Here is a 21,528-nt window from a genome sequence, read left to right as displayed (position 1 = left end):
GTCTCTTGCACTTTCTGGGGAATCAGCGGATGTCTCACAAGCAGATGCCACCACGAAGAGTGCAGGCTGGAAGTTAACATGAAGCAATACACAATGGTAACTTCATAAAGAAGCATATCCCCATTCTGTGATTTTTCTTTGTGTTTTGGCACTAGTGCATCAAAAATTTCTAAGCCATTGTCTTTAATTGTGACAGGTTTATTACCGCAAGGCAAAAGTGTAATGGATTTGTCTCGAAATTTTAAGAAAATGAGTTGTAATAATTAAAGGCAGGTGAATAGCTTCTAATTCTCTGCATGAAAAGAACTGGGGGAAACACAATAAATAGAAAGCGTACAAGTCCTGTAGTACAATAACCACAGTCTCTGATCCTCCTGCATGAAAAGAACTGGGGAAACACAATAAGTAGAAAGTGTACAAGTCTTGTAGCACAATAACCACAGTGATATCAAAATATTCTTTGGTCTGGGAATGAGTGCTATTTTCACATATTAAGATGAGTTGATCACTTACTCACATGATGCATAATACAGCTTGTTTGACAATATGTGGAAATCAGTGAAGAAAGATCATGGTAAATTAATTCAGAGGATTTGAGACAAGATCTTAGGAATGGGAGGTCAAGGGAGTATCATAACTATGGGAAAGGAATGAGGGTGAGGGGGGAGAGGGGATAGGAGAGAGGCTGTTTGAGGAGAAGGTTGTGGGGGTCCAGTGAGAAGTACAGAGGAAGGGAGGAGACCACTGGGAATATGAAGTGAACCATGTGAACCAGGAAGAGGTTCGGGTGAGTGATGGAGGATGATGATGAAGACATCAGAGGGATTGAGAAGATCACAGAATAAGAGCAGATTGGAATAGGATTGGGGAAAACTGGGAAGGAGGCTGGGTTGCTGGAATTATCAAGGATACTGGAGAAAATAAGAGTGGAGAAGGAATGGGATCAGGATGATCAGTGGGAATGAACCAATGAAAGTTTGTTGGAATGAGGGATGGAGAGAGTGTTATGAGGAGCTATAGTGTAATCTGAAGAGAGATCAAACCTATCTCAGGGTATGGGTGCGAATGCATGGGTGATGGGTGTTGGGGATAGGAAAATCACTGAGAGCCATTATAGAGAATGGTAACATATTTTAGCAAAGATCAACTCATGTTCAAAGATTCTTTACTCCTGAATATCCCAACAATAAAGTAGAAGCAGGCTGCAACTCTCTAGATCAGACCTGCTTCTGCTGCATGTGCCATTTGAAAATCAGGTACATACTGTAAAGGAAAAGGTCGTCAATGAGTGGTGGGGCACCAGAGGAGATCAATCGCTTCATGTCCATGCTGGCTGGCTAGTTTCATAAATCGACCATCTCTCTGTGGCCTTACAAATATTTCTTTACTGTATATTCCCTCTTGAAGACCATAGCATAACCCGCATTCCAAATTCTAAAGACATGCTGCAAAACTGTTCTTCCTCATGTCTCTGTCAATTCCCTTGCTCTGTACTTTGTTCCTATCCGTCTATACTCTAGTCCCCAATCCCTTCACAAACACAGTCAGCTTCCCACTATCCACTCTATACAAAACCCTCATCATTTTATACACATATCAAATTTCTCCTCAGCATTCTCCAAAATTACAGTTCCAGATCTTTGATCCATCTTTGTAACTATGGTCCCTCATCCCCAAAACCATTCTTGTAAAATTTTTCTGAATCCTTCACATCCTCCCTACAATATAGCAGCTAGAATTGCACACGACATTCCAGTTGAGACTACACCAGTGTTTTACTTAGATTCAGCATTACACATCTACGTTTGTACTCTATGATTAGGCTCATAATATTTAACAGCTTTCTCAACTAGCCCTGCCATTTTCAATTACTTGTGCACACATACCCCCAGGTCTCTTTGCTTCTGTATCCTTAATTCTATTTGGCATCAATCATGCATTAAATACCAATTGATGGCACAACAAATCCCAACTGACCTCAGTGCAAATACATGTCATATGTACAGTGGGCTATGATTGTACATTGCATCTGGTCACATTTGGAGGTCATTTAAACATTGCACCATGCAGCAAAATTTCTTGGCCCTTACACTTTAGAATATGCTAAGGCATAGCACTATATCTCTACCCTAGCACTATCATAATATGTACTCTTTGTAAGGAGCTGATAGAGCCAAACCAAAAGGAGACTTAATTTCAGTGTACTTGAGAGTAATAGATAAAGGAACGAAACAGGCTATTCAGTGCACCAAGTCTATGCCAAGTACCAAGCACTTATTTTTACACTGATTCTATTCTAATCTATTTTATCTTCCCCATCTTCTACTAACTCTACCACTCCTTTACACACTCAGAACAACATATAGTGTCCCATTAACCTACTAACTTGCACATCTTTTAAACTTGGTAGAAAACCAAAGCACCAGAGGCAATGGGGACGACACGCTACTGTCAGAAGGCTGGAGGATAAATCTCACTCCAAGGACTTAAACCCAAAAGCCTATGCTGTCAGGCAGGTGCAGTAGGCAGAGAATGCTGCAAAGCTGGAAGTTTTCTCTTTGGAATGAGATGTTAAAGTCTATCCTTTCAGGTGTAAGATATCTCAAATTATTTCAAAGAACAGGTGGAAGGATATCCTTGGCATCTTGTCTGCATCTTATCCAACAGGGCTAAAGAGCACATTTGATTATTTTCATATCTGATCTGACTGGATTTGAAATGGATGATCAGCCTGGAAATATATTGCAGAGTGCAACTTTTATGTGTGTCAGGAAAAGATGTTTCTCAGGATCTTTTCCTTCCAGACCATCAGATGAACAGAGGCACCTAAACAGGCCATTATTAAGAGGAGAACCGTCAGAGTATATGTGGGGCTTTCTTCTGTTCCCAGGAAACTGATTTTGGGAGTAAAAATACAACTCTAGATCTCCAACATGCAGTTGACTGATGCTCTAACTTCCATTCCAAGCTTTTCTCCACTCAAATAATTTTCCCAAATCTACATCTGTGACCCTTCTGTACCCTTACTCTGACTCCACTGCAATAGAGAGCCACTGAAGAAATTATTTATTGACTCAACACTATTTCACCTGTCTCTTTTATATGCCAAAGGATCTTTAGGCTGTAGTACTGTATTAAGCTCTTTCAATTATGAAGATTGGCACTGCAATTACTTCACAATTTCCCACTTACATCAAAAATCTATCAGATGGAGTAAAACTGTACTATCACATAACTACTGTGCAATGAAATGAACCAGTACAGTGCAATTTATCAGCAACATCAAATCATTTAAAAGAAACTGTATTTTAAATGGTTTTCACTTGCTGATATTTCAAATCATCAATCTTAAAATAAATCGACTTGCCTGAACATCAGTGGCAGTTTTATCAATAATACATTAAAAGACAGAGAGATAAAAGAAAGGATAGTTAGCTGTCAATCAGAATACCAGTTGACTTCCTCCTCTCATCTTCCCCTCCACTTAAGAAACATCAATCTTACTTTTCAAACTTGTCTAGATATTATTATTGCAGATCACTGTTAATTTATATACACTCTTTTTTTAAACATGACGCCTTGTCAGAATAGAGGAGAGTAATTGTCAGATTGACTCAGGGATCAATTCCAGGGTTCACCCACTGTCTTGGGAAACATCTATCACTTAGCCAGCCTGTAAGACAAGAGTAGCTGATCAATTATTTCATTGCTGTGTTCCCAAAGGTCAATAATTATCAAGCTTCATTCATTACAGAAGTAACTACACTTGATGAAGAACTTTGTTGCCTATAAAGTGTTTGGAATGCTCTGAGATCATGGTAGTTGTTCCATAAATGCCTATTTTTCCATTTACTTTAGATAAGGAGGGTTAAATGAATTCAGATTACAAGTGGTAAATGTTAATATAGACAAATGAAGTGTGACGTGACTGATGAGGGGAACTGTCAATAAGTAACAGTAGGCTATATGATCCACAAAAGGAGTGTGAGAATATTGAGCTCATGAACAATATCTGCGGTATTGAGTGTGCAGAGAGAAAATGGACGTTAGAGTATAAGTGAATTCTATACTATCCAGTCAGCCAAGCATCTCTGCTGCAAGTAGCAAGATTTTGCAAAATTATCTCCTAGCCAGAGTGGGAGGAATGCAGGTTTGACTCCTGAACACATCTAGCAATGAGCTGCATGCTCATAGCTTCTCCACAGCAGTCAAGGAAAGGTTGATGAATACTACAAGATTTAATGTTATACCTACTTATAATATTGAACTTTCTATAACCATTCACATTCTTACATCAGTGCATTCCTTGTAAAGGGGAGTGAGAGCTGCTGCTGAGTTAGAGATAGTGCACAGATGTTAAAATAACCTAGGCCTTACAGAAACTGCTCAAGAAATTAAGATGGAATGAAATATAATAAAAGTATAACAACTGATAATAGTACAGGTAGTAAAGAAAGTAAAGATAAAGATTGGTTTTGAAGAACGTTATATTCTATGAATGATACTGATACAACACAAATAAAAATCTTTTGCCTCATATGAGCATTTATCTTTAACTCTGTATTTGTTCTTCACAACAGACAAAGGGCATAATTCAAAGAGGTAGGTAAGAAACTGAACACATATTCATTAGGGTGATTGCTGATTAGCTGGGGAAAAAACACATTTCCAAGATCACAAATTGCATTCATTCTGCTGTTATGAAGTTCCAATGCAGTTCATGAATCCTTACTGCATCAAACTTGTTTTTACTAGATTCTTTCTTAGTAACAATTGTTTGCATGTGCATTGCCAATTTTTTCCCTTACAGATTACAGTTCAAATCAAGAGATAATCAGTGATATTAAATTAAATGTAATTGTTAAAGTAAGTAATAAGTTGTATTCAACCTTTTCTAAACTGGAGACTACTTTCATATAATTGGTTTCAGGCATATCATCAGATAAATGGTTATCACATTCACTTTCATGACCATATTTTCAAATTTGAATCCAAAGTCAAACATTTCACTGACATTTATGATTTACTCAAATTGCTAATTGTAAAATTAACTTTTTATTGATTACCAAACATCTGCAAATTTTAACTTGTAAAAAAAAACAACTTTCTGTTATTACATTTTCAATTATCTGCATCTCTGTCTAGTATTTCAATCATCTAGTCTCTTGCCTTCAATTACCTGCAGTCTGGACTACAAAACTACAATTTTTTCAATGTAGGAGGCCATTGGCCTATTGTATTTGTATTGCTTCTTATAAAGAACAATTCAAAACCTATCTCACTACATCTTCAAGTATGCTTTTACATATATCCTTTTGATTATCTTTAAAATATGTTCCACAATTCAAGGATAGAAACCATCCTTATTCAATCTATCAAGTCCTTCATTATTCTGAAAACTCCCATTAAATCAACTCTACACTTCATCCACTGGAAAGAGTCCCAGTATTTAATATCTCAGGTTGTAGCTACAATTTTTCATTTCTGGCATTATCTTAATGAATTTGTCTTGAATATTCTTAACGGCTTCAAAACATGTTTATATTAAAATAACACCTTAAATACTATAAGCAATATCAAAATGTATTCTAAATAATCTTATCAAATTTGTATTTTGTCACTTTATTTATAAAACTAAAAATTCCTTTAATTTTTTAATGATTTAATTTGCCTGCTTAGAGAAAATGTATTATTTATCAGGCAATGCCTATAACCTCAATCAGCATCTTTTATAATAAAATAATGATAATGGTGATAATACCTTAAGAATTGTGATGTTCCATGTAAAACTCTCGACAGCTTTCTGAAGTTTTCTTCCTTTAAGGCCTTCTTTAACCCCAATATTGTTCAGATTTTCATGGAATTCCATGGCTGAAAGTAATATACATTTGTTATTCCCAAGCACAGTACATGAGCATACCTCACTGAATGATACAAGAAATTAATTCGAGCCATTCAGCAGTACTGAACGGCCAGATTTGAGAGAAAACTGTGAAACAATATTTTGCCTTTAAAGCTTATCTTTACAAAAACGATGGACAATTCCATCCTAGATGGTACTTCATCCACATGATCCTCTGTTCAAAACACTCTCAAAGATAAATGATTAAGATACTAATTATCTACAAATCCTGGGCTCACTTCTCCTTCACAGCTCCCTAGTACAGCCTTACCACTCAGTTCAAGTCTATTCCCAAACCTTATTAATTAAGCCCTAGCTTGACTCAGTGATAGAACTTTCAACTCTCAATCATAAGGTTACAGGTACGTGTCCAATCAAACAATCAATCTAGTCTGATTGTTCAGTGCTATACTGAGGTAACATTATGTAAATGGAGCTGCTACAGTTCCGCTGAGATACAGAATTATAAAAGGTATGAATACTTAAGATAGCTTTACTTCACCTCGGGAATACTTACTGTCTTTATATCAATGTAGAAGTCATTACTAAATGTTGACTAAAGCATATAGGATCATTTTACGTAAAGTCTGCAAAATGAGCCTTAAGAAGTTTAAAGTTTCTAGCAGAAATAATACATTGAACATAAATAGTGCAGCAAACAGGTCGAATACAATTCCACGAAAAACTTCCAAGGACTATTGGACCACTTCAAGATGCCTAAATTGAAGAATTAAGGATGAGATCCTTAAAAGATTACCTAAACTTGAAAAATTCATCAAAAGGCTAGCACAGAAGTGGTGGGTTAAACAGCTGCCTTATGGTTTTATGCAGGAGATAAAGCTTGAGAAATGAATGAATTATTTAGTTACATTAAAAATCAAATAACAAGGTATTTACTTAAATCACAGTGTCACAGGTGCAGAGTTTATAGTGATGCAAATCTGACACTGCTGAACTATCTGCCCAACTGAACTGTTACACATCTGCAATAGAAAGCAAGAATTTCAATCCACTGAAAAATACTTTTGAAACTAGAAAGGTTTAGAGTTAGCAAAATTGAAATGAAGGCAAAATTGACCAGAATTCTCCCTTAACTGTAAAATGGGTACGATGTACAACTAAACTCTTTTTAATTAATTTTTTTATAAGTTTCTACAATGCAACAAAAAAAAGTTAAAAAAAAAGGTTTATTCAGTGCAAAACAAACATAACAAATGTACAGTTCATAACGGTTAAGGAAAAGCACCCATAGTAGAAGCGTATAAAGTTAGTTACCACCCCACCCTCCCACTACCCAACTCCAAGCCAACCTTACGATATATAGAAAAGTTAATCAGAACTTTTATCATCACAAACATGAGGAAATCTGCAGATGCTGGAATTTCAAGCAACACACATAAAAGTTGCTGGTGAACGCAGCAGGCCAGGCAGCATCTCTAGGAAGAGGTACAGTCGACGTTTTGGACCAAGACCCTTCATCAGGACTAACTGAAAGAAGAGCTAGTAAGAGATTTGGAAGTGGGAGGGGGAGGGGGAGATCCAAAATGATAGGAGAAGACAGGAGGGGGAGGGATGGAGCCAAGAGCTGGACAGTTGATTGGCAAAAGGGATATGAGAGGATCATGGGACAGGAGGCCTAGGGAGAAAGAAAAGGGGGAGGGGGGGAAAAACCCAGACGATAGGCAAGGGGTATAGTGAGAGGGACAGACTGATTTCCCTCCTGGCACTTATCCTTGTAAGCGGAACAAGTGCTACACATGCCCTTACACTTCCTCCCTCACCACCATTCAGGGCCCCAGACAGTCCTTCCAGGTGAGGCGACACTTCACCTGTGAGTCAGCTGGGGTGATATACTGCATCCGGTGCTCCCGATGTGGCCTTCTATATATTGGCAAGACCCGACGCAGACTGGGAGATCGTTTTGCTGAACACCTATGCTCTGTCCACCAGAGAAAGCAGGATCTCCCAGTGGCCACACATCTTAATTCCACGTCCCATTCCCATTCTGATATGTCTATCCATGGCATCCTCTACTGTAAAGATGAAGCTACACATAGGTTGAACAACACCTTATATTCCATCTGGGTAGTCTCCAAACTGATGGCATGAACATTGACTTCTCAAACTTCCGCTATTGCCCTATCTCCCCCTCGTACCCCATCCGTTATTTATTTATATACACACATTCTTTTTCTCTCTCTCTCCTGTTTCTCCCTCTCTCCCTCTCACTATACCCCTTGCCCATCCTCTGGGTTCCACCCCACCCCCCCGCTTTTCTTTCTCCCTGGGCCTCCTGTCCCATGATCCTCTCATATCCCTTTTGCCAATCACCTGTCCAGCTCTTGGCTCCATCCCTCTTCCTCCTGTCTTCTCCTATCATTTCGGATCTCCCCCTCCCCCTCCCACTTTCAAATCTCTTACTAGCTCTTCTTTCAGTTAGTCCTGACAAAGGGTCTCGGCCCAAAACGTCGACTGTACCTCTTCCTAGAGATGCCACCTGGCCTGCTGCGTTCATCAGCAACTTTTATGTGTGTTGCTTTTATCACCACAGAGCTGTATTTATAAAAAGTTATATTGCCTACTAGTACAACTAATTTTTACAGTACCTTTGACTATAGATCTGATGATGGTGCAGACTGAGTTCCAAGGGAAATACCAGCCATATTTTTGATATGACAGCCTGGCTTGCAGGCTGTCTTGCAGAAAGGCAGCTGAGATAATAATTACAGCATTTCTGACCTCAGGGGCACTGTGATCTGTGACGTATAACTTCTGTGTCAGGCCCCTACCCAAATGTTCCATATTGAGAGGTCTCACCACATACCACTTGATTATTTTCAATCTGTCGGACTTCAGATCAGCTTCAAATCACATGGGGCAATGGAGTTATAGACAGTGGAAATTGACACTTTGATCTTGACTATCACCCACAGACACCAATCCAACACTCAGCTCAATGTATTCTCCCCATGTCCCCAAAAACTTCCCACAGATACTTACTTATATTAGAGGTACCTTACAGTAGCCAATTAACCCACCAACCTGCACATCTTTCTGTCAATTCCAAGTAAATGGCACTGTGAGGCCATGGCTCTACAAACTGTGCGACGGGGTTCCCATGCTTTGGAACAACTTGAGTGAGCTCTAAGCTACAAATGGGCCACTGCTACAGATATGATCAGGGCTAAAGATCACAGAAACACCTGGACTTGCTGAGTATTTGCTGTTTTTAAAAAAAAATTAATGCCTGCTTTTCAAATCCACTACATAATCACAAAACTGCTGTTCCTTATGATATATGTATTTTCCCTCTTGCTCATATTGTACAGGGGCCAGCTAATTTCTGGGCTAGACATCCTGCTCACTAAAGGAAGATGAAGCGTCTCCCATAGCCTCTCCTTTCCAGGTGTAGAGGTCGCTGCAGACTCCCGTAGCCTCTCCTACACTCTGTGCGTATAGCAACACCTTCATATGGCATCCCTGTTATTATTGAGTTTGCTATGTCATGGCACAAATGAGTGTCTAGCAGTATAACTGGGCAGGCAGGTTGAGCTCAGCAGCCTTGGTTGGCAGTCAGCCAAGGAAAAAGGACACTCCGATTGCAAACCCAGGAAGATGGGACTCATTAGCCTTGCCAGTCGGTCTGCCTAGGCGATGGAAAACTCCGCTACTCAACCTACAGCCTTGTGGTCACCGCAGACGTGGCAGCTCACTGTGCCATTGTGGAATGTCCCTGGCCTAAAGAGTGGAATTGGTCCACATGCACCAATCCTCACTAAAAACCTACACAGCGCAGGTGGGAGGAAAAATCCTACAGTGATGGAGCTCCATTCTGATCTTCGCAAGCAAAGAACCAGCCATCCATCCATATCGTATAGGGCTCTCAGACCCTCATTTTGGGTTGAACCCTATTTAATACAATGCTTTCTCAAGAATCAGAGTTCTGATATTAAGGATCAGACTTATGTATGTTCAGCATTCCTTTCCATATCAGAAATGGACATAGTTTTCAAGGGTACTGCAGTTAGGTCATGGTTTTCTGTCCTTGTTTTCCCACTGTTCTAGCTGCCGGATCCTACCTGCCTGTGACATGAAGGGACTGTATTGCAGAGTGGGTTCCACAACTTATTATTTCCTATCAACAAGGCTAAATTGGGCAACTCATGGGATTTTAAATATTTTAGGGAGGCATCTGGATAAACTAATGCATTTGAAAACAGGAGAAGGAAGTAAAGGTGGAAATAAAAAGGGTAAGGTAAACAGTCAGAAAGCAAGGAGCAGGAGCAAGTCATCTCTCAAGCTGCCTCACCAGACAACAGGATCATGACTGATTTGTCTCAGACCTCAATTCTTCTTCTGTGCCAGTCTAACGGGCCCTCAATTTCCCAACCTTTCAAAAAACCCTTCTTCTCTTAAATACCTTTAGCGAATCCCAGAGATTCATTGCCTTCCGTGAGAAGAAATTCCTCTCACCTCAGTTTTAAATGGCCATTCCCTTTTCTGGTACATATGTCCATAGTCAGGCACATAGTTTGAGTCTTTCCCACTTATTCCAACATCTCCCTGTCACTTAGGATTTTATATGCTTCATAAAGTTCACCACTCATTCTTGTACATTTCATAGAACTATTTCCAGTCAATTGCCTTAGAACGACACTCACATCCCAGGAATTAGCAAAGTCAATCTCTTCTGGATTTCCTCCAAACCTAATATATTCTTTTTTAAAACATAGGGACTGAAACAGTACACAGTACTCCAGAGAAGCAATAACAAAAGGCTGCAAAAAAGGTGCAGGAAATGCTGTTGTACAATGTACACAAAAGTCGATTCTAACTGGACAAGGATCAAACAGTGAGACTGCTGGATCTAGCAATGGGAATCAAACAGACACAGACAGAAGTTGTAACAGGAGGGGGGATTATATGTGACAGTGCTCACAGTGAAACAAAGGATCAAAATAAAGATTATGAAGAATGTACATATGACGAAGTTCAAAATAATAAAGGAATGCTGTGTCTGAGGGATGAGACTGGAAATGAGAAAAGTAAGCTAGAACAAAAGATGAAAAAGAACAACAGTGGAAAGCATTAAAAAGATGGACCAAGAATACGTATTGTAACACAAAACAAGAAAAAAAGCCAACAATTACAATAATTAGAAAATTACAAAATGAAACCAAGAAAATAGAGAAGTATAATAAATGATAAGAAAATACCTCTTCACATTTTCTACGAATGAGGGTATCAAATGTTGCTTTACAGCTAATTAAGTTTTTTTGTTAAATGTGGTTACTGCTGTCATAGAGTGACGTTGTTATACAGAGACACAGAAACATTCCATGCCAATGATCAATTATCTATTTAAACTAATCCTACAGCAACCCCATTTTTAATTCTCTCATATTCTCATCAATTCCCCCCCCCCATCTAGACTCTACCTCTCACCTACACTGGGGGCAATTTAGAGTGGCCAGTTAATTTTTAAACCCACTTCGGTGAGGAAAGCGGAGAGCACCAGGAGGAAACCCACACAATCACAGCGAGAACATGCAAGCTCTATACAGACAGCACATGAGGATTGAACCTGGGTCTCTGGTACCACAAGGCAGAGAAAACAATATCACCTGGTAAGAACTGGTGCATGGCAATTGAAGAGGGCCAAAGTGATTTACTATAATGGTATTATTTAAATGTTAAATATTGTAGAGGATATCAGAAATAAGGTCTTGCTCGTCTTCAAAATACATCCACCTGAAAGAACGATACTGGAACCCACTGATGAAATCCATGCATACCACCACTGACAATGTAGTCTCTATGAATGTCTAAACCTAATTCAAAAGGGTTAGGAAAATTGTAAGAAAAAAGAGGCAAGCAAGCAGCAACTTAAATTTATCAAAAAATATTAACAGAAACAATAAAATACCCCACATTATGAAGAAGATAAACCTCTAAGGCAGACACACAATAAGTAGTAATGATGAAATTTTAATTGATGACTATATTGCTGTATCAGAATGATTAATGTTGCAGTCATGACATAAGAAAACATCGAAAGAAAAGATAGAGGAGATGATTGATAAACTAATCTAAGGTAGAGACAATAAAATATTAACATACGAGGGGTGATAGATAAGTTCGTGGCCAATTTTAGAAAACCTAGCACATTTATTTTTCCTACATTTACACACTTAGCCCAGCGGTCCTGGAGCATAGGGATCCTTCTTTGTAGAAGTCGGCGTCTTGGACCTCCAGAAAGTGGTCCACAGCAGGGGTGATTGATAAGTTTGTGGCCTAAGGTAGAAGGAGATGAGTTATTAACTTCAACCTTACTGCATTTTCACTCAGAGTAGAACTGCATCTGCATGTAACAAGAGCTGTATTACTCATCTCCTTCTACCTTAGGCCACAAACTTATCAATCACCCATGCTGTGGACCACCTGGAGGTCCAAGATGCTCTTGTTCCATGCATGTGCAGTTCAACTCTTTGAATGATAATGCAGAAAGTTTGAAGTTAATAACTCATCTCCTGTTACCTTAGGCCACAAACTTATCAATCACCCCTGCTGTGGACCACTTCTACAATGAAGGGATCCGTATGCTCCACGACCGCTGGACTAAGTGTGTACCTGTAGGAGGGGACTATGTTGAAAAATAAATGTAAACACGAGGAAATCTGCAGATGCTGGAAATTAAGGCAACACACACAAAATGCTGGTGGAACACAGCAGGCCAGGTAGCATCCATAGGAAGAAGCACAGCCAACGTTTTGGGCTCTCACAGCTACATGAACAACCCACCCTGTCTCTTGCAAAAATGCCATCCCCTTCTTGCGATTCCTCTGTCTCTGCCGCATCTGCTCTCAGGATGAGGCCTTTCATTCCAGGACAAAGGAGATGTCTTCCTCCACCATCAACTCTGCTCTCAAACGCATCTCTCCCATTTCACGCACATCTGCTCTCACCCCATCCTCCCGCCACCCCACTAGGGATAGGGTTCCCCTTGTCCTCACCTACCATCCCACTAGCCTCCGGGTCCAACATATAATTCTCCATAACTTCCGCCACCTCCAACGGGATCCCACCACCGAGCACATCTTCCCCCCCCCACTTTCCGCAGGGATCGCTCCCTACACAACTCCCTTGTCCATTCGTCCCCCCCATCCCTTCCCACCGATCTCCCTCCCGGCACTTATTCGTGTAAGCGGAACAAGTGCTACACATGCCCTTACACTTCCTCCCTTACCACCATTCAGGGCCCCAAACAGTCCTTCCAGGTGAGGCGACACTTCACCCGTGAGTCGGCTGGGGTGATATACTGCGTCTGTTGCTCCTGGTGTGGTCTTCTATATATTGGCAAGACCCGACGCAGACTGGGAGATCGTTTTGCTGAACACCTACGCTCTGTCCACCAGAGAAAGCAGGATCTCCCAGTGGCCACACATTTTAATTCCACGTCCCATTCCCATTCTGATATGTCAATCCACGGCCTCCTCTACTGTCAAGATGAAGCCACACTCAGGCTGGAGGAACAACACCTTATATTCCGTCTGGGTAGCCTCCAACCTGATGGCATGAACACTGACTTCTCTAACTTCTGTTAATGCCCCTCCTTCCATTCTTATCCCATCCCTTATTAATTAATTAATTTTCCCCTTTTTTTCTCTCCTTGCCTGCTCTCCATCTTCCTCTGGTGCTCCCCTCCCCCTTCCTTTCTCCCTAGGCCTCCCGTCCCATGATCCTTTCCCTTCTCCATCCTTGTATCCCTTTTGCCAATCAACTTTCCAGCTCTTAGCTCTATCTCTCCCCCTCCTGTCTTCTCTTATCATTTCAGATCTCCCCCTTCCCCTCCCACTTGCAAATCTTTTACTATCCTATCTCTTCTTTCAGTTAGTCCTGACGAAGGGTCTTGGCCCAATACATCGACTGTGCTTCTTCTTCTAGATGCTGCCTGGCCTGCTGCCTTCACCAGCATTTTGTGTGTGTTGCTTGAAAAATAAATGTGCTACGTTTTCTAAAATTGATTTCTCTACCTTAGGCCACAAACGTATCACTCACTCCTCGTAAAATGCCCAGGCAGACAGGAGACATACATATCATAAGAAGATGGGTAAGAGATAAAGGAAACATTATTGTATTTTGCAAACAAAATTATTTAAAAAGGGAATCATGCCAGAAGACAAATTTCCTATATTTAAGAAAGCTAAGGAAGTAAATTCAGAATAATTATCTGAACTCTAAAGACAATACAATCCTTATTCATAGAAGTGACAGAAAAATATACGGCAAATGAAGATGTAATAGGACAGACTCTAAAAGAGGTTACGCTTGAGCAGCCTTATTGAAATGTCTGAAGACAGTAGCAGAAAATATATATTATGGAATGATATTTTGTCTTTGAATTTTCAAAAAGCTTTTATTGTAGGCTTGTGACTAAAGTCATAAAAAGCAGAATCAGCGTATTTTATTTCACTTAAGCGTACTAATGAAATAGCTATTGAAAAACTTACAATTTCTTTTACATTATATTTTAATTTACCAGATATTAATAAACATATTTGTAAAGATACCTATTCAGTTATTTTTCCACTTCCTGTGGAAAATTAAGTTCTTATGCACTTTTATTAACCTTTGATAAGCCTATATTTTGATCTTTTTAATTATGTTCATTCTTTGATATTCCATTTGCATTTCATCTTTTCCTCTATATTAAGCTTCTTCCATAAACCCAAGACTGCATCAGAAATATTCCACTAATTGAAAAGTGAAAGTTAAGCTGGAAGAGCATACTCTAAATCTTTGAATAACGAAATCAACAGCTTGGTAAAGGACACAAACTATGACCACATTTAAATTACAATTACAGCACAATAAATTAATTTTGTTTAGACTTCTTTATGTTTGATTTTCCTTCAATATCTTTGGCGCTGAAGGCATTTACCTCACACTGCAATCCCTGCAGACTTACAGAATCATAAATGTTACTGTGCATTAATGAAATGCTTTGGGTCATTGGTCTGGCACTGATGCTAGTTCTTCAGTTGAAACTATCTAAATTAAATTAATTTATTTTTCTTTTCCATTAACATGTTTATTGTATTCTTCTTTTGCAAGTATTTAATCTATTCCTCTAACTTTTATTAAAGCTTGCGTCAATTGTAGCCTCAGTTGTAATTCATTTCAGGTCAAAAACAAGTCATTCCAATCTTTTGCATGGGGTGATTAGGGAATAATGGGAGTGGAGTAGGAATGGAAAAGAGAGAGAAAATATTTGCAGATTTATTTCCTGGAATAATCATTCAAACCTGGGGCTTCATTATGAGGGATATTGCAAGCAATATCATTTTTGTATGGTTTGGGGATAAGGATTCTTGTGCTTTCTTGCTCCATTTTCAGATATATTACTCATCTATTTGATGATGCCCACCGCAATATTGGCAATCTCTGTGTTAAGGCTGTTCAGGTAATGGGAACTCGCAACTACAAAATTCACAAGTCGCTACCCAAAAATTTGAGATACAGAATAAAATTCTCTCTTTTCAGAAAGATAGTTTGACTGGGAAAGTGTGCATGCAATCAATAAGCCTTTGTGGGCCTTGTATGGGAGATGCACAGACACATTTAAAGACCCTTCTCATTTGATAACTCCTAGTATGAAATTCATTCTATAATTCTGGTTTATGACCTCCTGATACCAATTTATCAACATGTAAAAACAACCTAAAATGATTGACCACTTAGAATTCTTCATAACTGAACGTGTCTACAATATCTCCCAGGCTCAGTAGAATGTCCTTTTTTTGTACTGAATCTTCATTATAATCCTCCCATGGCTCACTGCCCTTCCTACAATGTAGTGAGCAAAAGTATGGTTGTGGCCTAAATAACATATGGCACAATTACAGCATCACTTCCTTGCACCAATGGTTTATTTTGTTTATGCCTGCTCCAATTGAACTTTCAATTTATCTGACACGCACAAAGTCCCATTTGTCCATCTCACTTATTCTGGTCAAACTTTAATTTTAAAAGCTTTAACCATGTTTTCAAGTGTTCAGTAGCATTATTTTATTGATTTACTGAATGTGGGCAACACTGAAAAGGCCAGCATTTAACAGTTATCTGTAAATGCTTTGGAAAAGTGCTGGTAAACCACCTTTTCTGAATGGCTGCAATTCCTGAGGAGAGGTGCTCTTTACAAGTGCTCTTGCTTACAGAGTTCCAAAAGGAGGGAGCATGTTGAAGGAATGATGATATTTTTCATATTTTGCTACAACCCAGGACACTCTATGCATCCAACCAAATGGAGAGAATTCCAACACATTCCTGACTTGTGTGGAAAGTTGAGTAACTCATCACAGGACACCAGCCTCTTCGGTGTTGCTAGACTTTGGCAGTTTGGTTAAACATGGTGGTAATAGTGGTCAATCTTACTGGTGAACATTGAAGTACCCCAGGCACAGAACATTCTGCTCTCTTATTCTTCCATGCTAACAAGGGTAGCAACAAATTTATTAGCTGGAGAGTGCACTTTGAAGGTAATAATATGCAGAATATTTTCTTACTCACACTTAAGTTGATTCTAGGATTCATCATGGGTTCCAGAGATAGCCTTCTAATTACCCCTTCCTGAATACATACAGTATACAATGGGTCTTGACTGTGGGACAACATGTATTTGTATAACTCGATGGAGTAATCAGAGACACTGCTTGAGGACAAAAGGTGATCTGGTCTGTAAAGCAGCTTTCACTTATGAGGAAGTCTTTGCATGATCAACTGGGTATGGGTATACCTTTGCCTATATTAGGCAGCTGTAACAACTGGGAGGCTATTTCTCATCTCTTGATGTAGTGGATCAAAACAATAAGCAGTTTGTTGGAGGGTTATTGAGAATCAGCTTCCTTGGTGTAAGATGCAGTCACATTTAAACTAGTTTGGTAAGGACTACAAATTTTCTTCTTTAATGGACATTGATAAGCCAAATGTGTTTTTAGAACTATCTGGCAGATTTATGGTCATCGCTACTGATAACAGGCTTTTATTATGGATTTATTAAATTAACTGACTTTTAAATATCCAGCTAAAGGATTGTAACTCATTTTGATCTAGTCCAGTGATCTAACACTTTATTATCCTTTCTGCACTGCTGCTCTGTAGCTCTCTAAAATCTCTGTGCTTTTCTAATTCTGAGCTTGAGGATTTGAACTGCTCCCTTATAAGAAGTCACATCTAGGCCCACACTCTGAGCTATCCTCCCAAAATCTCTCCAACATTCTCCTCTTCTCACAATCCTCAAACCCCCTCCTCTGACCAAGCACTTGGCAACTTCTCTCTACAAGTCTCACTATGTCAAAAGTGTTTGATTGGGCTCCTGTGGGAAAACCTCGTTGTTTTACTATATGGAAGGTGCAATACAAATACAAATTGTAAGAGGATGTCCTTTGATGTAATGACATTCTTCAATATTAAGATACATTCTGAACTCCATAATATTGTACCCAATGATTCTACCATGAACAAAAAAGATGCAGTAAACCAATGCGTGTTGCTAGGCAGTGCTGGTATTAAAATATTTTATGGAATCACTGAAGCTTAATGCTTTTCCTCAGCCTGAATTCAATATTTTTTTTCATAATTGTTAACACTTTCAAACTACGTAAGGGTAGTGAAATGCAGCCAAACATAACATTTTGTAATCTTTTTGCACCTGCTGCTGCACAAGTCACCACTCATGAACATATAAAAAGGGAAGTCGTTGTTCTTTTCCAGATGGAGAACCAATACAACTAACTTATTGAATATATTATGTACTTGATACACTTGAGGTTGTGGATCAATCAGTGAATGGTTTACTGGAGGGTAGCATAGAATCCAACTGTGTGCTTCAGTCACACAGATCAGCCTTGGTAAGAACCACAGATTTCCTTCCTTGATTCACTTTAGTGAACTAAATCTATCTTTATGTCTATCTGATATATAATGGTCGTTTCAACACATGGTAGATTTTTATTCTGGTTTTATTCAGTTAGCTGATTTTAATATCCCTAGCTGTTGTCAAAAGATTTGCACTTGGGTTGTTTGGGTGTAGAGAGGTTGTAAACAGGTGGTATGAGGGCATAAAGCTCCTACAAAGGGCAAGAAGTTGGCAGCTGGAGAAGAAGGAGGAAAATGTGAATTATTCACTTTGGAAGGGAGAATGAAAAAGAAGATCATTATTTAAATGGAGTGAGACAAAATGTTATGGTACATAGGGTTTGGTGGGGGGGTCATAGAACACAAAATATGAAAGTTTAACATGAAAGTAGAGCCAATTATTGGGGGGGGGGCTAACAGAATGATAGTCTTTTATACATGGAGCACAGAGTATAAAAGTATGAAAATTTTGATGTAGCTTAATAGATGCTACTGTGACTACACCAGGAAATTTGGTTTCATAGAAAGATGAGCTTGCAATGGAGGCAATGCAGATGATTAACTAGGTTCACTCCTGGCATGATGAGGATGAACAAAGTTCAGCAGCTTAGGCTTATACTGATTGGAGTTTACAAGAAGGAAGAGGGATCCTATTGAAGTATATAACATTCTATGGGAGCTTGACAGAATAATTGAAGGTTTTTCAGTAAACAGAGTCATTAGAAAAATCTAACTTCTGTCTACTTGTGAGCAAGCTTTCTGCACTGCCCCATTCAAGTTAGGATTCAAAGTGATAGGAAGAGATTTTTTGTTAGATGAGACACCATTTTAAATTTCAGTTACTGATACTGCAAAAACAATTTATTCAGACCATTGCTTCCATCACTGTAAGCTAATAATGGAATCAGGTTTAATATCACTGGCATATGTCATGAAATTTGTTGTTTTGTGGCAGCAGTACCTTGCAATACATAATAATATAAAAACTAAATTACAAAAGAAATATATTTTAAACAATTAAATCAAGTAAGCAGTGCAAAAATAGAACCAAAAAAAATAATGATAATATTGAGGCAGTGTATACGGGTTCATTGTCCATTCAGAAATCTGATAGCAGAGGAGAAGAAGCTGATCCTGAAATGTTGAGTGTGTGCCTTCAGGCTCCTGTACCTCCTTCTTGATGGTAGCAATGAGAAGAGGGCATGTCCTGGGTAATGGGTATCCTTAATGATAGGTGCCACCTTTCTGAAACATCACCTTCTGAAGACGTCTTCAATGCTGGGCAGCTAGTGCCCATGATGGAACTGACTGAGTCTGCAATTTTTCCGCAGCTTTTTCTGATCCTGTGCAGTAGCCCCTCCACACTAGATGCTGATGAAACAAGTTAGAATGCTCTCCATTCTGTAAAAATTCGCTAATGTATTTGGTGGCATACCAAGTCTTCTCAAACTCCTAATGAAAATTAATTGCTGTCACATGCTTTCTTTGCATATTATGAATTACAAGTTCTATTTAGTTTGTATCTAATTCAACCCTTAACTCTGCTAATTATTTAAAATATACTCATTATAAAAACTTGTTAAATACACAAATAGTCATTCAATTGTTATGCAGGTAGTAAAACCATTTTAAGGAAGCAACTTAAAAATTTGTACATACCTACTCTTTGACATTGCATTATTTTTTCACACACTCCATCACCATTTTCTAGCAGAGCTTTGGTTGTCTGGATCATCTACAATATATAAAAACAACACAAAGTGAATTACTATCTTGACCCACACATTTAAGTCACTTTAAAACCATTCCTGCCTGAAAATAACAGTATAAGATATAATGAGGATGTGCACACCATTTTAACTGTGACTCTGACTGTAGGTCCACAATCTCCAGCCCCTGAATGATGCTTTACTGTAAAATAAATGCAGTCGCAAGAATTTTAGGGTGATGGTAAAAGAGCAAGGGAGAGACCATTAGTAGAGCAGGTGCATCCTGGTTTCATGCCTTCCCAAACTTCTCAGAACTATGACAGTTCCCTCAACCTCAATGCCACCAATATGTACACTCAATGAATCATCCTTTCCTATTTACACCATACCTAATGTCTTCCCTCCCTTGCCTTCTCCTTTCAGCATTCAAAGTAGTTCTCTATGCAAAAACAGAAGAGGCAACAATGCATATTTTCTCTTCTTTCCTCAATGTTAGAACACTCCTTCTGTATTAATAAACTAATTTATTCATGTTTGTTTTTCAATTTGTTTATTACTACTTACGACACATTACTACTTTTACATCTGAGATATTGAATGTCGGCTTTGGGGAATACTTCTGTTCAGTTCAAAAGTGAAACTTCAACAATCACTTTATTTCCACTTCCGAATTCAACTTACTGTTTTTGATTCTGTATTTTAAATGTAATGGACAGGTTGTGGGCAGGGAATGCTGCAGATGTGATTTGGGGAGGGAAACCTTACTGAAGGAAGGGCATGTCTGCCTCATCAGCGAGTTGCCAGTGGTTGTAGGAAGATCACTCTGAGATGTTTCATTTTGTTTCAAAGGTCAGGAGTGGTCACCAGTCACCCGTGAGCCACATTGGAAAATATGGTCTCAGAGTCACTGCCAGCCTTAGCATATGAATACGTTCACCTCCCTCCATTCTATATTCCCTCCTCCCTTGCTTTCCTTTCTTGTCTCCCTCCTCTCTCATTTCACCTTTAATGTTACAGCGATGTGAAGGGGCCATTGGTGGGGGCAGGGGCTTGTGATCTGCTAAGAAGAAATCCTGCAGCAGTTCTCATGAGTGTCAACTGGGAGGACTCCCCCTCGAAATGGCTGCACAGGTTGTTAGGGTGGTAAAGAAGCCATATGGCATGCTTGCCTGTATTGGTCAAGACATGAGTTCAAGAGTCAGAAAGTTTTATTGCAGCTTTACAAAACTCTAGTAAGGCTGCATTTGCAGTACAGCATTTAATTTGGGTGCCCGTTATTGGGAGGAATGTGGAGGCTTTGGAGAGGGTGCATAAGAGGTTTATCAAGATGCCGCTACAAGGACAAAGCTGGGTGGTTTTCTACAGAGTGGCAGAGGCCATGAGGAAACATGACAGAAGTTTATAAGATTGTGAGAGACATAGATGGAACAGTCAGCTGTCATCTTTTTCCTAGGGTTGAATATCTAATATTGGAGGGTATGAACTTGAGTTAAAAGGTGTAAGTTCAAAGGAAATGTGTGGGAGAAGTTTATTTTCCACAGAGAGTGGTGAGTGTCTGCTAGAGTGGTGAGTGCCAGAGGTGGAAACATGACAGGAGTGTTTAAGAATGTGCAGAGGATGGACATATATGGACATCATGGGAGCAGAAGGGATTAACTTAGTGAGGCATTTAACCACTAGTTTAATTAATCTGGCCAAAGTTGAGGGACTAAGGAGCTGTCCTGTGCTGTACTGTTTGTTCTTTGTTCATGTTCTAACTTCAGCTCAGATTCTTCTTTCTGCAGATGGGGAAGGGACAACAGCAGCCTTTGGATGCAGCCACATTGTACTCACGCATAGGCCAGGCTGGGTTAGAGTGGCTAGCAACCAGTTAAATAACAAATTTTTACCAGTTTTATTTCAGGTATCAACCTCAAATATTGCCTTTAATTGTCTCATGACTGATGCTGCCTACCCTGATGAGTATTTCCAGCCTGCATGAGAATAGGCCACGTGGTTACA

General features: G+C 39.2%; 1 protein-coding gene across 1 annotated transcript in view; it reads right to left on the bottom strand.

Moving 5' to 3' along the window:
- Positions 1-21,528, bottom strand: part of LOC134344376 (inactive phospholipase C-like protein 2) — a 241,387-nt gene that overhangs the window by 12,355 nt on the left and 207,504 nt on the right. The window contains exons 4-5 of the mRNA XM_063044061.1: positions 19,478-19,553; positions 5,762-5,871 (exon numbers count right to left, since the gene is read on the bottom strand). Coding sequence (XP_062900131.1) covers positions 5,762-5,871; positions 19,478-19,553 — 186 coding nt within the window. The remainder of the gene's footprint in view (positions 1-5,761; positions 5,872-19,477; positions 19,554-21,528) is intronic.

Source organism: Mobula hypostoma, chromosome 3 (assembly GCF_963921235.1).
Source record: "Mobula hypostoma chromosome 3, sMobHyp1.1, whole genome shotgun sequence".
Lineage (NCBI taxonomy): Eukaryota > Metazoa > Chordata > Chondrichthyes > Myliobatiformes > Myliobatidae > Mobula > Mobula hypostoma.
This window is presented reverse-complemented; position numbering and strand designations above follow the sequence as displayed.